The 13378-nt window shown below is 39.5% G+C and overlaps 1 protein-coding gene across 7 annotated transcripts in view; it reads right to left on the bottom strand.

Moving 5' to 3' along the window:
* ptprz1a (protein tyrosine phosphatase receptor type Z1a) overlaps positions 1–13378 on the bottom strand; it is a 176175-nt gene that overhangs the window by 14488 nt on the left and 148309 nt on the right. For all 7 annotated transcript variants that reach the window (XM_021322753.2, XM_021322752.2, XM_012874937.3 and 4 more), the window contains 7 exons: positions 10311–10407; positions 5006–5088; positions 3874–4008; positions 3617–3751; positions 1378–1541; positions 1170–1305; positions 134–280 (listed from right to left, as the gene is read on the bottom strand). In XM_021322753.2, coding sequence (XP_021178428.2) covers positions 134–280; positions 1170–1305; positions 1378–1541; positions 3617–3751; positions 3874–4008; positions 5006–5088; positions 10311–10407 — 897 coding nt within the window. The remainder of the gene's footprint in view (positions 1–133; positions 281–1169; positions 1306–1377; positions 1542–3616; positions 3752–3873; positions 4009–5005; positions 5089–10310; positions 10408–13378) is intronic.

The following is a 13378-nucleotide window of genomic DNA, read 5'->3' as shown; positions in this document are numbered from 1 at the left end:
TTAAACGTATTCAAGTATTGGCTTGAATATCAGGTTCCCGGATCACATCATCATCACATTCATCACATTGTGGTTGCAAAAGCCTCCTTGCCATCACCCTAATCTCCATTTATTTCTACATGCGTCAGCTCACCTGAAACTGTTTGTCTAGGCGTGTCCTCCCAGAAGACCCTGGAGTCAGCAGCTCATCCACATAACTGTGCAAATTGGCTGCCACTACCTCAGTCTCTCCACACAAGATGGCTTCCACCAAAGCATCATGGATAAAAACATACTGTTCCTGCAGAGAGAGGACAAATACTTCATCAATTGATGATGCTTTACATTTCATTGAATAGAGACGTGTACAAAAAAATCTGTTTGACTTTCTTTCAGTGACCTACTTATTTTGCAGTTAGAATTTTTTTGAATGTCCACAATCGGATGCCATCAACAGCCTTGACTTTGTTAGGAAAGTCACAAAAAAATCTCAGAATACACCAAAATAGCTTTTCAAGAGATCCAAACAGCAGAATATAAAGTAACAGGTCTAGGAATCAGTTTTGAAAATAAAAGATAGATCCCCAATGCTTTGATCTCTCTAATTTAGAACAGAGCAGTGACTGTGTCATTTCTATATCAAACATGAATTTGTCAGCAACAGTGTTTGACAGTATTATAAATGAAATAGTCATAATTGGCCCAGCCCAAAACTACTTATTATATCCAACTGTGTGACCTTTTAAGTAACCTTTGACAGTCCATCTAGCCACTATGATCAGTATCACCACCAAACTCTTAGACTGTCTTTTCCTCCAAAAACAACTTTAAAGTGTGATTTGAATGTCAGTGATGTAACAAAATGCTGAAGATTTATCCATCCAAAAAAGGTTAAAAAATAAAATCCATCCCTATCAGGGAGCTAAGGGTGTTGCTCAGGGACCTTGAGTGGCAGTCTGTGGGATTTGAACTGGGGAACTTGAGCCCTTTCCAGGACACAAGCTGCCCTGCTCTAACCACAAGTCCACCACATTCTAGAGCTTTATAGAAAAGGTCCACAACTGTTTCATTTAAAAATGCAATTACTCAGTGCAGATGACATCCACTTATACTGTTAATGTTACTAAATGTTAATGTTGGATCATCAGGTATGAAATTAGACGTGTTTGAGTATAGAGTTGAACTCTGACCTCGGTCTGAACCAGGTAGTTTCTTTGTGTGCGGATGTGCTTCAAGAAGCCTGTAATGTTGACTGCTGCTTCATCCTTAATCTGTTCGAGCATGCTGTCCAGGACGATGTATGTGCCTGTCCGACCAACCCCAGCACTGCAGAGCAAAACAAATACAGATGTTTCCAGCATCAACTCAAGTGTGGGTGCAAATGAAACTTGATGTCACCTGCAGTGCACCACTACTGGGCCCATGTTGTCTGTCTTGGCTCTGGATGACTTGCGAACAAAGCTGAGAAGAGGCAGAGCCAACTCTGGGACACCCATATCAGGCCACTGGGTGTACTGGTACTGTGTCACTGTTCGCTCATTGCTGCACCCCTTCTTTGAGCTCTATAGATGGAAGATACAAGAGGAACCCATTAATTGAAAAAAATATATTCTCTTGTAGTAATGAAACTTTACCTTAAGCCATAAAAAAAATTAGGGCACTGATTAATTATTCATTAAATGTTCCCATATTGATTCACTGTCTAATCTTGGTTATTTTTCTTTGGCAAGGAAAGTTAGTTAATGGCAGTGGAACAAAATAATTTTACAATAAAAAGCTAAGAAGGCAGTTAAGACTCACTTTCTTGTACTCGCTAATAGAAAGTGTTTCCCTCCTTGGCTGAAATAACTTTTGAGGTGCTCCTTGTAGCCATCTACCATCTTTCTCTCTGACATCAGACTGAGGAAAGTTTGACGGATTTTGTGCATGTTCAGCGTGTTTCAGCTCACCCCCAATCTCAGAGACCACAATCTGGGGATTGACGTGACCTAGGACTTTCAATTTCTTGATTTTCAGTGAGTCCTTGGGAGACTTACTGGTATGTGTTGGGGTTTTGTCATATTCCAGGTTTCAGCTTTATTTTTAAGATTCATTTTCCTCAATCACTCTGACACATGGTTGAATTAAGGGTTTATTGTATGATATAATGCAACATTAGTTTTATGACGTCATCTGTTCTGGTGTTTGAATAATTCAGTTCTCATCTGTCCATAGAACATTAGTCCAGAACGTCTTGTTCTTGTCTACATTCTTTCTGACAAACATCAGTCCAGCCTATCGTATGTTTTGGAGTATAAAGCACACTTAAAATCCTTAAATTTTCTCAAAAATGGATGGTGTGCCTTATAATCCGATGCACCTTATATATGATTACTGTTGTGCCTACTGGCTGATTTTATGTGGTACAATACGCTAAAAAATCTGTTAAAATGTGTAATTACGACTTTGGTAAGCAACCACGGCGCTCCACTAAATGAAGCATTACGGTACACTGTGTCTACCTGATCAGACCCGTGAGCTGTCTACAAGACTGCCTGACTGTAATGTCGAAACTAGAAGTGCATTCATGCCCATGCCCGGAGTATGCGCTAGCAACAATAAAAGAAGGTTATTTCAATATAAAAGTTACATTTATTTTGGCATTCTGTTAGAGACAGGGCAGAGTCGTCCAACTACTCTGTCCTCTCGACAGAGACAGATAGCTCTCTCTCTCAGAGAGTGATGTGAAGTGACCAGATTTGATTTCTCTAATGAAAACTGGGGACATCTCTAAATTTTGTTAAACGCAGAACCTCTGCCTGGGTTTTTTTGTCTAAACTACAATGCCGACGGGGCGGGGAAGGTGTGTGATCTGGATTTGACTTGCATCATCCATGTGCATTGATGTCGGAGTTAAAGGCTGTCTGAATTCTGCACACCAGCTCCTTTGCTTCACATAACAGAGTTCTTACTGTTGACCCCATGTCAAGTAACAGGAGCTAGGAGCTAGGAGAGGAAGGGTATTTGGATGGAGCCTTTGAAAGCTATGCCAGCTCAGCAGGGTCTAACCATTGACTTGTCAGCCAGGGGGTGTTTTGGATTTAGTAAGATTTGGGTCCTTGATGTTTAACCCCATTTCCTCTATGTTTTGCCAAATCATTATATTAGTAACCTTTCCCTTTCTTAAGTTAAGTTATGTATACTTTGCTCAGTTAACATTCTGTTAGCCATATTTGAGTACAGTAATAATTAATTGACCTCTTTTATGACCTATTACTCATATTTCGATGTGTTATTTGTTGGACATTGTTTTTGGGTGGAATAAAGACCCACTTTGAGGACATCTGTCCTGTGTCCTTTATGGCTTCACGCTTGGCCCCTTAAACTCTAACCTGAATGCACGTCATATACTAAATATTAAAATTCCGCATTATTTCAACATTCAGAACACAATAAAAAAAAAACATACATCAATAGTGTGTTAGTGGTCTTTGGGGGGGAATAATCAAACAAATGCATTGGCAGTGTGAAGCTAAACCTTAACGGAGCCTGAGATTTAAAACTAACATTTCAAAAAGATGTTTAGTTTGGTCACCTAAATATATTTAGTCAGTTTTTGCTGAAATCCAATAACTGAAAGTTAGTGCCACCAGCTGACCTTTTTGGTGAGTGTGTTCATCACACTGAATGTCCTCTCTGTGTAGCAAGCCAGGACTTTGGTACTTTTTACGGTCACAAGAAACTGCCCATATTCTTCTTGCACCTCCGCTGGCCAGTACTGATCACACTTCCTCTGAGGAGCACACACATATAGAGAAGCTGCTTAACACTGATTTTTGTCTTTTTACCATGTGTCTCAGATCCGATTAAGTATTTGTACTCCAGTTGGACAAAATCCATCTACTGATGACTCACCCGTCCGTTTTCCACCAGGTTGGTGATCATGACAATGATGTGGACATTCTGCTCCCAAATCATCCTCCAGAAATCTTCAGTGCTGGCCCTCAGAGGGCCCTGAGCAGCTATGTATGACCGTGGCCTCTTATAACCCTCAGAAAGGAAAATCACTTGCTTCAGCATTGAAAAAAAAACTTAAAAACATACATTTATTCCTTTGTTTAACACACACCTTGCTGGCAGCTTCTTTTCAGTCTGTCAGGGTGTGTGAATTCTGTCATTCAGACTAATAAACCAGGAAACAACGGAGTGTGTGGAAAAAATATTCATCCAGATTCTCAGTAATTTAAAGATTTGAAATGTCTTGCAATGCAGGCAGTGCCAACCAAATAGTTCTTCTTTTTTATCATCAAAATAATTCCATTCATATTCCTACAACACATTCTGGAAGAAGTTTGGACAGTAAAGCTTTTACCACTTTATGATTTCTTTTCATAATATTTTGGAGGAGACCAAGCCATGAAGTATTTCAGGTTTTATACAAAGGTGTGGAGGATTCCTTTTGAATTGAGCGGCATCCTTTTTTTGGTCTCCTTGGTTCCTGGCAGCATGTTTTTTGAGCAATGTAACAAACAATATGCCATCCTGGTTCTTTTATTATTAAAGATTTTTTTTGTGATACTAGTTTCCTTTTATTGTGAGTAATCAGACAGGAAATGGGCAGAGAGAGAAGGGAAGAAAACATGTAGTGAAGGTCACAAGATTGAGCACCCACTCTACTTTGGGATAATCTGTATTGAAATGTTCTTTGGTATTATCTGGTTGTAATATTTGCAAATTGTGGCCAAATTTATAACTTGATGGAATACCTGGCCCAGTACAGGATAATGAAATGTGACATAAAATTGACTGGTAAAACGCAGTTTCTTGTCTTATTCATGTGATTATGACAGAAAACAAGGTCACAATGTGTAAATGACAGTGTTCCAGAACAAAAGAACTTGCATTATTTAAATATGATGTGTTTGATACACAAAAAAGGGTTCTCTGTATGAGATTAAGTGAGATATAAAGATAATTAGGGCCCAAAGTAAAGGTGCATTTCCTAGCTTGTAGGTAAGTTATATAGGAAATCAAGGCAGCCTCTTACATCCACATAGTTGGCGTTGATATAATCTGTAGTTTTCACATCTTTTTTTGCTGCTGGGGAAAGTTGGACCCGACTGTGGTCATCTGAGATTAAAGAAGAACAAATACTGGATCAGAAGAAAAAAAATACATAATTCAAAACATTCTGTTTTTGAACATCTGGAGACCTGGAGAGAGGATACTGTCTAGAGAGGGATGGAGCACTTTCAGGATCTCCTTCATCGTGTCACAATGGACAAAGGAGAGTCTAAGGACTACATCGGGTGGGGAGTCCATCGTCATAGCAGAGGTTGTTAAACTAGTTAAAAAGCTTTACCTCTGCATGGTGCCAGGGATGGGCTAGATTTGCTCTAGGAGCCTGTAGCCTGTGACTAATCTCATATGGAGGACTGGATCCAGACATATAAAGAGGCAAACAGGGGTGAGGAGTTCCTGATTTTAAGAAAGTGGCCAGGAAAGTGTCTTCCAATAATTTGGTGATCCTAATTCCCAGTGTAAAAGCTCACAGTAAGGTGTTGAAAGGGAGCCTTCAACCAACTGTTGAACCTCTGATTCAGGATAGGGGTGGTAGATATGAAGAAAATCTAATATCACGATATCTTTGGGCTATATCGCGATACATGATATATATCACGATATGTTCAAATGACCTTGAAAAACATGTTTTTAAGCTACATAGTGCCTAAAGTTGCATTGGTATATCTCATATTAACGTGTCAATTTGTTTTGTCTGAAAAATGTATTGCTAAATAAAAATGAATTTAAATATTTTATAGCCATTTTTTTAACCACAGCTGCACATAGAGGCTTTTCACAAATTACAATATTGTCACATTAAAGCTCTTTCATGGTCAACACTGGACCTTAAAAAACAGAACATCCCAGCGGCCAAAAGGAACACCAAGGAAAAACTGACACAAAATAAACCTGAATTAAAATGTGCTCTTTTGTGCTTGAGACATAAAAATTTGTATAATAAAAATGTGCCAATCCCAAAATCAAAAGCTTGTATTGTGACTATAAAATCAACTGACCAGTCGCAGCTACATATTTAGACCATCTCAAAAATATTTCCGTTGCTCTTTAGGTGCTGGGAAATTTTAAACAAACGTTTTTTCTGTCATATGGGATTTAGCAAAAGAAGATGCCAGTTTCAACAGTTTTACAGCTGGTTTGATTAGTTTCCTTCGGTGTGTGTGTGTGTGTGTGTGGGGGGGGGGGGGTCGACACGCAGAGTTTACAAAAGTCTTCATTTTGCACTGGGTGACTTTTTAGGTGGAACAAATTTGTGCTACTGCTACCTTTTGTGGCAATGGTGTTACGGCATGTATAGCAAATTACCGCATTTTGTTCGACCTCCTTCTTGTGAAATCAAACCACTGCCAGATTATTGACCCAGTGCTGTTTCTCTTCACACTCGTTTTCTTGTTTACCTGAAACTCTCGCTGTCGCCATAGCTCTCTCTGTCTAGTCAACGTTAGTAAGTGCACGGGTTCGTTGTTGTGTGTGTGCGGCAGAACTCTTTCTGGTTTGGAGGAGGAGCGAGTGATGCGTTCACAGCATGTGGGAAAATCTAAACTCACAGTGAATTAAATACAGCGGCTCAATATTGCCATGAAAATGTACACTCAATGATCGCGATAAAGTCATTTTAACCATCGCGCCGAGGAAAACTCGAGATGCATTGAGTATATTCGATATATCGTCCACCCCTAATTCAGGAGACCCATTTTTTCTTGGCCATGAACAAGTGGGCCAGAATTATTGATGGGCTCATAGGAATTTGATCATCAAATCCACTTTATTCAAAGAACTTTGAATAAAGTTCTTGTTTATTCAAAGAACTTTGAATAAAGTGGCCTAGAAACATACGTAGGATACTGTTTTTGAAGGGCTATTTGATCTTTGTATGCCCAAAGCGACAGCTGTATTTGCATTCTCCTGTCAAAGTCAAGCTTGTCTCCAAGGCAGGTTTAACACTATCAGGGCCGACTATAAGGAGGTATTCCCTCTGATCAGTGGTCCTATTTTAGACATGATTAATCTATCCTTGGTAAATGGATATGAACCACAGGCTTTTAAAGTAGCTGTTATTAAACCTTTACTTAAGAAACCATCTCTTGATCAAGATGAGTTAGTAAATTACAGACCTATATCTAATCTTCTTTTCTTTTCTAAAATTCTTGAGAAAGTAGTTGCTAATCAACTATGTGAACATTTACAAAGTAATGACCTACTTGAGGAGTTTCAGTCAGGCTTCAGAGCTCATCATAGCACTGAAACAGCTCTGGTGAAGGTCACCAATGATATTCTCATGGCCTCAGATAATGGACTTGTGTCTATACTTGTCCTGTTAGATCTCAGTGCTGCATTTGATACAGTTGATCACAATATTCTCCTACAAAGACTTGAGCATACTGTAGGGATTAAGGGAAAAGCATTAGGCTGGTTTAAATCTTATCTGTTGGACAGATTCCAGTTTGTTCATGTTAATAATAAATCTTCCTCAAACTCTAGGGTCACTTGTGGAGTACCACAGGGTTCAGTCAGACCAATTCTATTTACTATATATATGCTTCCGATTGGCAAAATTATCAGACAGCATGGGATTAATTTCCACTGTTATGCTGATGACACTCAGCTATATTTATCCATAAATCCTGATGAATCCAATCAGTTACTTCGACTGCAGTCATGTCTTGATGACATCAAAAGCTGGATGACTTTAAATTTCCTGCATTTAAATTCTGACAAGACAGAAGTTGTAATCTTTGGGCCAGAGTCTTCAAAAAATAAAGTTCTTAATCAATCCCTTAATCTGGATGGCATTAACTTGGCCTCTGGTAATAAAGTTAAAAATCTTGGTGTTGTTTTCGACCAAGACATGTCATTTAAATCCCATATTAAACAGGTTTCCAGAGTTTCCTTTTTTCACCTCAGGAATATCGCCAAAATTAGAAACATTCTGTCCAGGGGTGAAAAACTAGTCCATGCATTTGTTACTTCAAGGCTGGACTATTGTAATTCTTTACTATTAGGAAGTCCACAAAATGCAGTTCGAAGTCTTCAGCTGATCCAAAATGCTGCGGCAAGAGTTCTGATGAAAATCAACAAGAGGGATCATATTTCTCCAATTTTAGCTTCCCTTCATTGGCTTCCTGTTAAATCAAGAATAGAATTTAAAATTCTCCTTCTAACGTATAAAGCCCTTAATAATCAAGCTCCATCATATATCAGAGCTCTGATTACCCCGTATGTTCCTAACAGAGCACTTCGCTCTCAGACTGCAGGTCTGCTGGTGGTTCCTAGAGTCTCTAAAAGTAGAACGGGAGGCAGATCCTTTAGCTATCAGGCTCCTCTCCTGTGGAACCAACTCCCAGTTTTGGTCCGTGAGGCAGACACCCTATCTATTTTTAAGACTAATGTTAAAACTTTCCTTTTTGACAAAGCTTATAGTTAGTGGCTCATACCCTGAGCTATCTCTATAGTTGTGCTGTGATAGGCCTAGGCTGCTGGAGGACATTAGGGTCTAATTTTCTCACTCTACTGATCTCTACTGTTCTTCAGTCTACTGTTCTCCAGTTTTGCATTGTATTACATTGAAATGACTGTCGTCATTTCAGCTTTTAACTTTTTGCTCTCTCTCTTTTTCTTCATAGTAGGTACACCTGGTCTGGCGTTCTGTTAACTGTGACATCATCCAGAGAAGACAGCTCACCCGCTACTACCATCTAATGTAGAACAGATTACTAGATCAATGTGTGCTTCTGTGCTTTTTTGTTTCTCTTGTTGTGTCTCTGTTCTGTCTTCTGTAACCCCAGTCGGTCGAGGCAGATGACCGTTCATACTGAGCCCGGTTCTGCCGGAGGTTTTTCCTTCCCGTTAATGGGTGGTTTTTCTTCCCACTGTCGCTTCATGCTTGCTCAGTATGAGGGATTGCAGCAAAGCCATGTACAATGCAGATGACTCTTCCTGTGGCTCTACGCTTCCCCAGGAGTGAATGCTGCTTGTTGGGACTTTGATGCAATCAACTGGTTTCCTTATATAGGACATTTTTGACCAATCTGTATAATCTGACCCAATCTGTATAATATGATTGAACTTGACTTTGTAAAGTGCCTTGAGATGACATGTTTCATGATTTGGCGCTATATAAATAAAATTGAATTGAATTGAATTGAATTGTTTCTGATCCTGTTGTTCATACCCAGGATCTCAAGGTGTAGAAGTGGAGATTAGAGTGTCTGATCTGGGCACCCAAAGGTCTCAGCTTTGCATTTTGAGTACAATTAGAGTATCTGCTTCTGCACCCAGTAAAGGATTAGTAGCTGCTCTTCTGCCACATCCCAATCAGCCTCATTCAGTTCACCTGTTCCTCTGCCTTCCTATAAAGGGCTTCCAAAATCAGCAGTTCCAGACAATTGAAAGTCTATGGTTAGTAAATGTCAAGCATTCCTTGTCTGCGTTACCAAGTTTTTTACCTGGATTTTTGCCAGACACCTCATTGGCTTTCTATATTCTGGACATTGACCTGGACTTTTTTTCCAACCATGACCTTAGCTTAGCCCTTCGGTTCTGTCAGCTAGCAAGCCACAGACCCTGCCCAGACTGCTCAAGAGTGTCTGCTAACCCCCCATGCCAACAAGGACATCATCCTCATCCCGATACCCTACTGCTAGGTAGCAGAGGATGGGTGTCAAGGCAACATCTTCAATTCCCTGCTGGTGGCCAGCTTCTCCATAGCCCCCTGTCTCACCTACAACACCTTAGTGTGGTCTATGGTAAGGGAGACAATGAAAAAATGTAAAACGTGACTTGCTGCCACTGCTCTGGCTGCAGCACAAGGAATCTCCCCAAGCAGCTGAAACAAATCTAAAATACACACACACGCACGCACGCACGCACACACACATACACACACACACACATATACACACACACTTACACTTTAAATGCTTACTGGGGACCGTGCCTTGACTTCCATAGACTTCTATTCATTTTCAAGCATTTCTATTGTATAACCCTGACACTAATCCTAAACCTAATTTACACTCCTTACCCTCCCCCAAACCTAACTGACAGCATAGTCCTAAACATAACTTCTAGATGTGAAAAAAGTGAGGACCAAAACAATGAGTTTAGTAAATGAGCAGAAAAGAGTTCTAGTAAATTAGCAGAAAAGTGCAAGTACACACACACACACCTAAGTTTTACATGTGTTTTTCCCACATATGAGATCATTTGTTCCACATTTTTTCTACATCGGGTCTGTAGCACAAGTTTCCACTGCTCTGATATTTACTCACAGGCCAATATGTTGTTGTATCTGTTCTTATTCCTGTTATCAGGATGGGTGGAGCTGTCTGTGGTCATCCACATGTTGACTGTGCATGCCTGCACCTCCTACAAAAATACAAAAGTACAATCAAATTGAAAGATAAGTCTGCTGTCACATGCTGTATTTGTCAGGCATACTTCCTTACTTCCATTCCATGTAAAGGAAGCACATTATTACTTTTGGGTATCATGCATTAATTGCAAAATAACATACAACACAGTTGCCGAGATTGTGCCCTGTTGATTTCTCAACCGTTTCATAGGTGATTGTGGCTTTTTAAAGACTTTTGTGCTAATTTTGTTTGGAAAATATTCAAAGCCTTTGGCAGTGAGATCAATACTGAACTTCACAAGGTTTTTTGCTACATGGTGAAAGTTGAAAATCAACCAAGATGTCCAAATGGTCATAAGTAATAAGCTGATTGTTCGTCATGTGAGTTTGATTACAAACATATTATATGACCAATTTGTTTTAAGATAAATTTAAGATCTTCATTTTCTTTAAACAAATATGTTGTTTGGCATGAGTGAAAACTATCCCTTCATTGTTTTTTTTTCACTGTCTCTTTAAAACCCAACCAGTAAATAATTTTTTCATGTTGGCTGATCTCTGCTGCTTTAGCTGTCCTCTGCACATTGAGTTCTCAGTTTTCAATACAAGTCTATTTATAGCTGATACCGGTTTTTTACATACAAAGTAACAAATCACTTCACCTTCCCTCCCCCCTTGCTTTTGATCAGTTAGGGTTACCATATTTTTTATATTTGCAAATTTTTTAGAAAATTAAAAAAAAATTTCCTTGACGTCATAAGTTTACATACGGCTAGATTACTATGCAATTTTAGAAAGCCCAGATAATGACACCATAGCTTTGCAAGTTACTGATAAGTTAATTTGAGTTAATTACAGACTCAACATATAGAACGGTTATACCTAAGTATGTACAGTGTGGGAATGTCTAGCCATCATACTGTTCAGCAGTGTTGGAAGTAACAGCATGAGAAAATAATGGTGTTTGTACATTACAAAGAGGTAATGGCATATGTGATGCCAATTGACTGAGGAGGCTTAAGGTGGGTGGGTCTTCACCATGCATCACACAGACAGAGTAGACAACAGACTGATCCAAAATGCTGCAGCAAGAGTTCTGATGAAAATCAACAGGAGGGATCATATTTCTCCAATTTCAACTTCCCTTCATTGGCTTCCTGTTAAATAGAAAATATAATTTAAAATGATCCTTCTCACGTATAAAGCCCTTAATAATCAAGCTCCATCATATATCAGAGCTCTGATTACCCCGTATGTTCCTAACAGACCACTTAGCTCTCAGACTGAAGGTCTACTGGTGGTTCCTGAAGTCTATGAAAGTAGAATGGGAGGCAGGTCCTTTAGTTATCAGGCTGCTCTCCTGTGGAACCAACTCCCAGTTTTGGTCCGTGAGGCAGACACCCTACTTTTAGGACTAGGCTTAAAACTTTCCTTTTTGACAAAGCTTATAGTTAGAGTGGTTTATGTTACCCTGAGCTATCTCTATAGTTATGCTGCTATAGGCTTAGGCTGCTGGAGGACATCAGGGTCTATTTTTCTCACTCTGCCAGGTTCTCCTACTGTACTCCAATTTGCATTGCTTGTTGTTATTTCATCTTTTACCTTTTTGTCCTCTGTCATTTTTTTCCTTCATAGTAGGTACACATGGTCTGGCTTTCTGTTAGCTGTGACATCATCCAGGGAAGACAGATCACCCGCTATTACCATCTAACGTAGAAAAGCTTCCTGGATCAATGTGTGCTTCTGTGCTTTTTTGTCTCTCTTATTGTGTCTCTGCTCTGTCTTCTGTAACCCCCAGCCGGTCGAGATAGATGACCGTTCATACTGAGCCTGGTTCTGCTGGAGGTTTTTCCTTCCCGTTAAAGGGGAGTTTTCCTTTCCCCTGTCGCTTCATGCTTGCTTAGTATGAGGGATTGCTGCAAAGCAATGGACAATGCAGACAACTGTCCCTGTGGCTCTACAGCTTGCAAATGTACTTGGGAAAAATACCATATTTTTTAACGTGTCTCATGTGGTTTGAGGTGTTTTGCTATAATGACCATTGGTACATTTAGTGAGAAATGTTGCAAACCTGAAAACAGCATCCCTACTCTGCAAAAAGGGATTTAAAAGTAAGTAAAATTTTCTTTAAATGTGTATTTTTTCCTTGATTGGAGCAGGTAAATAAAACTATTTGTCAATGGAATAAGATTTTTGCACTTAAAATAGGAACAACTCCATCATCTTCTTTCAATTGCAGTAAATATAATCATCTTATTTTAGGCGTAAAAATACTAACTCCATTGGCAAATAGTTTTACTTACCTGCGCAAATCAAAGAAAAATACACTAATTTAAAGAAAAATGTACTTGTGATTTTTCCGGAAGTCTCCCCAAGTCCTGTTTGAATAACTTGTTTCAATGAGCACGTGCCAGACCGTTTTACCTTGCTCTTCCGCTCTTTAGGGGGATTGCCCGGAAAAAATTTCCCAAATCCACTCTTATTTATTTTTACTGAGGCTTTCATCTTCTTGTCATAAACATGAACGTGGATTGCTTTTTGCGACTGTCAGCCATGTTCAAAGTATACAGCGAGAGCAGCGGAGCTACAAAGAATGGCTAACACAGAAGCTAACAGCTAAGCTAACGGGATACATAAACACTAGAAGTGTCCATGTGCAGCCAGCAATCGAAAACTCACAAGGAACGTTGACGCACACTGGCATTACGTGAGTGTGTCAGAATGATTGGCATGTGGGACAACCAATAGATAAGGTGATACCCCCAGAACTTAAAGGAACAGAGGAGTGTGAGTGCAGGAACAAAACTCTGACAAATTCCTGCTCCTTGGTGTGAAGAGCAGTGATTAGTTAGAGTTTTTACAGGTCTGCAACTCCCACAGAGATCATTTTTAACCTCCTTTTTCTGAATAAATAATGTATTGACTACTTTCAGGATGGAAGGACGATTTCACCCAGCATAATAATAAGTGTTTATGAACAGGATT

Source organism: Fundulus heteroclitus, chromosome 2 (genome assembly GCF_011125445.2).
Source record: "Fundulus heteroclitus isolate FHET01 chromosome 2, MU-UCD_Fhet_4.1, whole genome shotgun sequence".
In the NCBI taxonomy this organism is placed as follows: Eukaryota; Metazoa; Chordata; class Actinopteri; order Cyprinodontiformes; family Fundulidae; genus Fundulus; species Fundulus heteroclitus.
The sequence above is the reverse complement of the archived record's forward strand: the minus strand, read 5'-3'. Positions and strand labels throughout refer to the sequence as shown.